This window comes from Mya arenaria, chromosome 5 (assembly GCF_026914265.1).
Source record: "Mya arenaria isolate MELC-2E11 chromosome 5, ASM2691426v1".
Lineage (NCBI taxonomy): Eukaryota > Metazoa > Mollusca > Bivalvia > Myida > Myidae > Mya > Mya arenaria.
In genome coordinates this window covers 12,220,105-12,228,817 of record NC_069126.1, presented here as the reverse complement: position 1 = coordinate 12,228,817, position 8,713 = coordinate 12,220,105, and the positions used below count along the sequence as shown (strand labels likewise).

Here is an 8,713-nt window from a genome sequence, read left to right as displayed (position 1 = left end):
AAGTGACAACGTGACACCGATATTCTGTAGACAAAAAAGTAAATGAAAAATAACACATTGTCAAAAAATATCATGCAGTTTGAATATTTAAACTTGAACCAGGATTTGCCCAATTAAGTGGTTTCACCAGTATGTGTGTATTTGTGTTTGAATTATTACAGATTAATACCCCAGTTACGAAGTCGGTAGACGTTCTTAGCGGCTGGCTAGAGCATGTAGGATTGTTTTCCTTGCAGTGACATGGAGCAATCATGTCAATCTCTAGTTCTTTGTCATAGCTTTTCTCTACACCATTTATGGTGTACCTTCCTTTGCTGGGGCTGAAGTTCCTCTCGTCTATTTTTTGGTAGGATACATATCCACCATTTTGTATACGAACATTTAAAAGAACTCTGCAATGAAAAAAACATAACTAAACCAAGCCGTATTCCCTTTTATATTTTAACGGTTTTAATCAAACATTATAACGTACAAAAAATAAGGATGCAGTTCGAGGAAAACCCAACTGTTATACGGAGACATCAAACGTATTGAAATGTAAAGTTTCACTTGCCTATCGCCGTGGGTAAAGCCATTTTCTATTAAAGAAAGTCCAGCTGCTGAAATGCGGATATTTTTGTCATATCTGCAAGCCTTTGCGTAGCTGCATTCTTGATTATCTGTCCATTTCACTGAATAACTACCTGAGGTGAAAAGTGCACTTGTTTTAGGAATTTAGAGCCTATGTAAACAGTTACGACTGACACAAAGCGTATTTCCGTTATATGTAAGGTAGGTTTATTTATTATTTCAATGATTAAACTTGGTTTCCTCAATTTTGAAATTGATTCAAAAGGGGCGGTTTTAAACAAAGTGTTGGATGTGAATGTTGTTGCTTGTCCTGACAAATAGGATAACGTATTAAAAGTTTGGTTTATGATGGATAATTCTCACTTTTGACAGGCCGTTCAAAATGGAGCAAACAGTTTAATATGTGCTATTCGCATGTTAGGTAAATACTGGGCCCGCCTACAACATAATGAATACATGTATATTAGTATATACCATTGCTTCCTGACGAAAGCAACAAATATTTACATCCCTTTAAAGGAAGACGCATAAATAACATATTACCTCGTTTTGCAGTTACCGAAACAGCAATACTATGCAATCCAATTTCGGTGTCTGTGAAGATATACGCAGGCGGATCGGGGAGCTCAAAGGAATCTTCTGCAAGCGTTTTAATTGCAATAGATACGCGTTCCTTGGCGTTTGACCAACTTTTCGACCCGGAAACAATGATATGAGGGCAAAGTTTATTTGAACATTCATGAAATTCAAACTCCATTTCAACAAGGTCCATTGGGTATTCATCTGTGGCTGTAATGGTAACAGTAAAGAATGACGATAGTGAAGATAGCTTTCGTTACTAAGCAAGTTGTATCTATTTTGTAAGTTTGTTTCGTGTAGTACTAAGTAAACAACAAGGCTCTATAATGATTAACATCAGTTACTTCGACTATTGCTTTATCACTATTCCTTTTCTGCCACTTTATCCATATAAGGTACTTAAGTACAATGGTTACTACCAGCTTTGATGTCTATAACCAAAACAATTAGAACTTTAAATTATAGGTGTTTAGATATTATTTTTTGGCCATAATTATAAGCTGCTCGAGGAATAGACCACTTTCCATTTTACTTGACATGTGCTATCACATTTGATAAATAATGAATGTATTCATTAAGTCGGGGTTTAACATGAACAATACTTGAATTTTGTTGCTTGTTATGCAATAAGAATTTCTTTAAAATCAAATATACCAATAACTTAACATACACAATGGTAAGTGATTTAGTATACGTATACCTATTTAGAATAGTATACGTCTTCTAAGCATATGAAGATCTTCACACGCTGAAACTAGGTTTAATTTGTTGTAGTTAGTTTTCGATTACAAATTGAGCTTGTTGTATAGATAGAAGTAATTTCATTTACTGATTTTTTTTTTTTTGTATTCACAACCAGATAGGAAAACAACGTTTTGTGTTATTGATAGACAAATCGCGAGGGAGCGTGTACTCATGAAACACTAGTGTCATTAACATCAAATGACCATGACATTTTATACCTTATTTTTGAAAAGGTGTATCACTTGAGTAATTATTATAAATGGAAGCTTAACGGTTGAGCGGTAATTGTTCTTGTTCGTTTTTACGTTAGAAATTTCGACAAGTATATGTTTACGGAGGGTTAGTATGAACTAAATGGCCGATCTTAAAACTAAAAAAAACACAAATAGTAAATCCATTACCTGTTTTGCAATCAGTACCCGTAAAACCTTTGGAACACTTGCAATTTGTGCTGCCACTAGAGTCATAATAACGATAATGACTATCTCTGCAAGAACCCGGATAACATCTAAATCCTGAGACCCAAGAGCAGGTTTCTGCAATGTAAATCAAAATTCGACAATGAAACGTATCCATTTAAAAATGTAATACATTAATCATGAGCATATAAACTGTTTAATAACGAACATATTTATAAATGGGGAGTTTAAAAACAGAAAATTAAACAAAATTAGTATTAATTCAAGAGAATTGATAAGTAACCAAAACACTTGGGTTTTGAGTCTCTCTTCTGCTCTTATTGAATCGTTTTTTTTTGTCAATACCAAGCTGTTCATAAAGGTAAAGATGTTTGGCCCAAGTAAACACTGTGGCATTTCTTCTGTTAAATTGAATGGTACGTGCAACATATTAAAAAAATGCTTAAGAAAGACGGATATCTAAAGTGCACGAGAGCAAGAGTGTTTTGAGTGAGAATAAAAGGAGGTTTGTTGTCACTCAATATTCCTTGTCGGTCTAAATTTAACATGCGTTTACGTATAGTCTTGTTGTTTGTTAATGGCGCCTGTTTATCACCGAATAGCGAGAGTTGAAATTCGACGTGAAAAACAGGACTTACACTGTCAGGTAATATGTTTTCAGTGCTGTGTATAACAAACAAGGGATGAAAAAGTCCAGAGTGTTCATGATAAATCAATCAGGTGCGCAACAGGCTTCTCATTATGATCTTTGGAAAGAGTCAGGCTTTCAGTGCATGCGAAGTCGGGCATGTTGAATGGTAATTTGTCTGGTTCCAAAACAATCTGGAATAACCGGGTTGTTTTAATGATAGCATGTTTGGAACATAGGGTGAGAGCAATTCTCCGGTTGATTCTGACAGTGAGTTCTGTGCTTATTTGATAAACGGTTAGAAGGAGTTCTGGAGTTGTTACGAGTTACACATAATATTACGAATTTTGCAAGTGTTCCTGCAACAGGTGAAGACAACTTGGGACCCAGATAAGAAGGAGCGAGTTAATGATGCATTCTGAACAGTAAATAAAGCTTGTGTTTATATCTTCAAGTTATAGAGGTTCCAGTAACGTTTCTCTAGATGGATGTAGTAGGTATACGATCGGCGATTATTCTAACATTTTCGATCTCAATTATTTCAATATCTTCAAATTAAGCCATGTTGTCCCTTGGAATGTAGCATATTTTCCGGAAAAGGCCTGTCGAAGGTTTTATATATAATAACCAAGTGCGAACTCACATTGTCTCATCTTTTTTGAACACCTTCAAGAGAGGCTTATATACTCATCCCAAGCTGCTGTTGAAGATAATATGTTTACGAGGTGTTTACGATTTTCGACTTCCTGGATAAAGATGTTTTTCATGAAAAAGGTTGATGATATTTTGTAACAATATATTATACCTAAATGTGTTTCTTCTTTGTTTATATAAACGCGATCGGTCCGTATATCACTGTATTTTGATGAAAATCCAGTTTAATGCCGTCAGTGGTCCATATTATATTTTTGGCCGGTCCGGAACTCGCCAAAAATGTAATATGGACCGCTGACGTCATACTATTGGTAAGTGCGGCTTGCTATTTTAACAACGGCGAAAACTTGTCGCAAGTTAACATTATTAGCTTTGTTCAATAAAACACATTTAAATCGCTTTAAATTGTTTGAATGGTAATGAAATATGTTCGGTATTATAAAAGACATATAACACACCACCTCGGGCCATATGGCATTATAAGGAGCGGTCAGTCAGCCCCCGAAGGTGAATGGACCTCGGCTAACGCCTCGGTCCATATACATTTTCGGAAACTGACTGGCCGGTCCTTATAATGTCATATGACCCTCAGTGGTGTGTTATATATCTTAATTATATCTTTGCGTGACATTATTAGTGATATAGATTTGGTCGCGATGAAAGTAAAAGCCAAAGTTTGGCCCATTCGTTTATTCGTGCTAAATGGAGAAGCTGATTTGGAGTCGATGACAACAATGCATTAGGAGTATCGTCAGCAAAAAGGATTATTGTTGATTTAATATCGTTAGCGTATACAAAAATCAAGAGCAGCCCGGTAATCGAATCTAGTGTTACACCTGCAGAAATATGAATAATAGACGGCTGTTTATTAGCAGGCAGTCCAGGCATTTAGAATGAATCCAGACTGAATCTGGAATTGTATCCTCGTATATTTGATTTATGTTTTAATGGTGGGATATTTTGTTTATTGTTTGTTGGTCGGTAAAAGTTGAGGCGTAGACATTGGTGCTAATCAAAGCGGAATTACGGTTTCGTTTAAAAGAAGAGTTTACGCCTTTGGTGTTTTTAATCAGCTGAATAAGGCAATGATATCAAATCAATGGTCAATGGTCAATGAAGGATATTCCAATTTCAGATATAGGGACCCGTTCAGGTTAAGATACTAAACAATGGATTTAAGTGACTGTTAATATCCAGTAAAATTAGTGGCCCCAGGTTTGTGAAAGATGAAATTGCATTGAGATATCGTCTGTTGTTTGGTCGACTTATAAAAATCAGGGTAAAAGTCACCAGTATCAAGGGTACAATTATTGCCAGTATCAAACGCTAGATTTATTGACAAATGAATGGTGTTTAACACTGTTGAAGTAACATCAGAAGTCGTTAAAGTATATCAAGAGGTTTTTATTTAGGATTTCTAACTAAACAACGTTAATATCGGCTTGTTCAAGATCAGTTCTACGAAACATAGCTACGCTTTGTCATATGCTACGGATTAGCTATGAATATAAAGTTGACTATCTCTCCAGAAAGGGAAACTAGAGTCAGAGGCAGTATGTCGTTTAGTCACGTTTCAGAGAAGCCAGTACATAAAGGTCGTCAAGTTCAGCAATTAGAAAACTCTGATCTTTGTATATTGCAGTGAACTACAGAGATAATTAAATCAGATAAACACAAAAAGTTAGGTGACAGCTGACAGTGTTTTCGGAAGTGACTTTACTAAATTGATCCCAACTTCCTCCCCGCTAATATATGTTCTGTTACAAATGAAAAGCGTATCCATTGGGTGTTATTTCAAGACAATGAATACCAGTAAGGACAATCCAAACTTTATGCAATATGATGTATAGATTGCGTCGCCGATCGCATTTCTGACATACGTAAAACTATTAAATATCATATAATAAATGACTGTTATGATACCAAGCTGAAAAGTTAAACTTAACTTAAATGATCAATCGGATATTTGCTCACATCGTATAAAGAAATAATTACTTACGGGCACATTGCTTCCTGTCAGGCAGTCCAGTGTATTCATTCCAACCCAATTTTTCGCTGTTGAACTCGTGGTGACAGAACTGGCATGTGACATCCTCCGTATTTGTACATCGATGTACATTACATTTCTCGATTTTTGGGCAAGCTGTTACAATTGACTTTTGGAAATGTAACTTAAAGTTTTGTGAGCATATTGTTATGCCTAAGGAACTCGGAGGTTGTAATGCAAGAAAATAGTTTATGGTAGAGTCAGTCGTGCTACTATACGATAATCATGTTATTTTACCGTCCTTTTACATAATACATACATGAAGTTATAGGATATGACTGTTCGTTAGAATTCAAAAAAGAAATATCAGATCTTTACTTTCAGACATATTAGATTTCATAGGTAAGCCATGTAAACATCTAATTTACTTTATATCATACGATTTTTATATTCGAAGGTCAATCTTCAAACTCTCTTTAGCTCTTTAAGTAAACTAAGCATTCTACCTTTGCATTTGCCGACCTCCGAGTTTGGGTAAAATCCCTCGTTACAGTTCTCACATGTATTAGGTGCGACGCATGTGCCCTTGCTATCTGTCACAACTGTTCCATTTTTGTAAATTACCATGCCTTCATCGTTAACATCACATGTAATATTCATATCCCCATCGCCGCATTTAGCTGTAAAGTAAACAGTACTTGTATGTATATATGCAGTCTTTGTACGTAATTGCATCCAGGCTTTGGCAATATTAGGGTTATTATACATTGTTTCATTAACTATTATATACACCCTAAACCTGAATCCACTAATACAGTAAATATGAATAGAAACTTACGTTTGTCACAATCATCACCATAATAATCATCACAACATTCCAGTTTTGCTGTGGATACTGATCTACAAAAATAACAAAAGGTACATTACGTTAAGATAATGCATTCTAATGTCAAAGGAGAAACTGAAATCAAATAAGAGACAGGAACATTTTCTTGTGTTATAAATCTTAAACCTACTTGTAGTTGCATCTTCGCGACCAGAGCCAGCCGGATGTGCATGTTTTTGTTGATCTGTATCCAGTAACGTAGCAATAATGGCTTTCTTCATTACATTCGCTTTCGAGGAGAAAAACGCTGTAAATATGTTTAATAAACATGAGCATACAACATTTTCAATTAAATTCTAATGAAAATATTGGATACTACGTATCTTTTTGGTGACATATGTGTTTTACTCTTTCCCAGGAGTTAGTTTGTCGTGGCCACGACTTTGTTTGTTGTTGTTGCAACGATTTAGAGATAACTAGTTCGTGGGGACGAGGTAGTTACTCATGGCCACGATATACTTAGTTTTTGAGTGTGTGGTACGTAAATTGTGACCACGAGATAAAAATTTTTGCAAATGTCAGCTCTACCGTGGAATACATATATACCAAGTAAGATTTTAGAAAAACCTTATATGTGTAAATTATCTATATAAGTTATAAGTCCAAAATATACAATGCTCATTGTCAATGTATGCATTGAAACATGCATATTTTTGTATTCTGCAACTTAAAAACATCAGTATCATAAATATTACCACAACCTGATATTGAAAATTACATAAACATTGAACATCTACCAATACCTATTTATCAAAATGAAATGAAAGCAGATATTTTTTTAAGAAACAAATGTTTCATTAGTTTACCCTTCTATCATTCTTAATAGCTAAATGGAATTACTTTTATAAAAAAAAATACCCGTTGCAAACAATCTGTAAGATGTCTTGTATGAGAAAGTGATTTTCTCAATCATGTACTGTTATCAAAACAGGGTTTCATATCATTAACTGTGCTGAAAAGGACGAAAACATGACTTATATTGAAATCAGCCAGAAACACTTTAAATGTTTCTCTTAACAAATCCCTATGATTGAATACCGTCTTAACGAAATGCACAATATAAGTACACCTTTCCCAGCTGGGATTTCAAACGAACAAGTCACTTAAAACGTTAATAAAGCTGATCGACTTTTAAAAATGTATTTGTGTGTCCAAATTATATTTTACCAGAATGCCTCTTCGTAGTTTACAACAACGATAATACGAATACTCATATATTTAAATCTATATGTTTCCATGATTCGACATAACGCAACGTTTCTAATCCGTTCATGTCCCATAGTAACGGAAAAGAATCACGAAGTCAGAAAATAACAAAAACGGGAATGAATTATCAATGAATATGCATGCAAACACATTGGTAATATCCGTATACTTCCGTACCGGTCGACAAAATCTTTGACAGTTAAATATTTCTCGCATTGCCGACACCTTCAAATAACGCTTTTCGAATTTTGCAGTTAGAAAGTAATTAAAATGTACTTATTATTTTACAGGATACATTTCAAAAGTATTGCATAACATTTGCAAATGTGTTAGGTAGAAACTGCCCATTCCTGATTATACCCTTTTACAAATGCGTGTATGCCTTTATTAAAACACACCACGATTTATAAAACAATCAGCGCCATTCAGACATGCCCAGTAGACAAACATTTAACAAAAACGTGTTTAAAGGCTCACAGACGATAACAGAACAAACGCGAAACAAGAGACAAGGCTGCAAGACAACAGATACTAAACAACTGTCAATGTCTGCTGAGGTATCCGAATTGCCATGAATAATTTTCAATATAACACTTGCGGTCTGTCTTCAAATCAAAAAGATGTCATTATGCTATATTTGTTATTATATTACATCTGCATTGAGGATGTTTTGTGTACCACGTTCATACATGAGTATCGTTTGGTATTAAATGTTCCTCTATTGTACCTTGAATTATTTTGCAGTAAACATTATTCCTACATAATTATTGATCAACATTTATCAATGCGTTTCTATAAAAATATGAACAAATCAGTACTTACGTTACAAAGAACAAATTCAAGATTACAGCCCTCATTTTCCACAAATTTTTATCATAAATCAGTCCATATTCGCTTCAAATCGCGGTAGAAATGTAGTAAATAAGATTTACACAATTTAAAGCCGGTTTCGACTAGACAGAGATCGATACTGCTATACAAATCATAGCTATACTGAAGCGCCTAACCGTAGAAATGTTTAAAGATTACTTGATGTCTGA

At 34.6% G+C, this 8,713-nt stretch overlaps 1 protein-coding gene and 1 long non-coding RNA gene across 2 annotated transcripts; both read right to left on the bottom strand.

Annotated features, from left to right (window-relative positions):
* Positions 1–553: 553 nt before the first annotated feature.
* On the bottom strand, positions 554–2,429 carry LOC128233581 (uncharacterized). The gene is made up of 3 exons (XR_008260728.1): positions 2,295–2,429; positions 1,114–1,359; positions 554–683 (listed from the first exon to the last, which is right to left on the bottom strand). It is a non-coding gene; the product is annotated as an uncharacterized LOC128233581 (long non-coding RNA).
* Positions 2,430–5,585: 3,156 nt separating this feature from the next.
* On the bottom strand, positions 5,586–8,627 carry LOC128235442 (uncharacterized). Its single transcript, XM_052950264.1, has 5 exons — positions 8,496–8,627; positions 6,598–6,714; positions 6,420–6,481; positions 6,088–6,261; positions 5,586–5,737 (listed from the first exon to the last, which is right to left on the bottom strand). Exons 1-5 carry the CDS (start codon positions 8,528–8,530, stop codon positions 5,586–5,588), a joined length of 540 nt encoding a protein of 179 aa, XP_052806224.1. The 5' UTR covers positions 8,531–8,627.
* Positions 8,628–8,713: the final 86 nt, after the last annotated feature.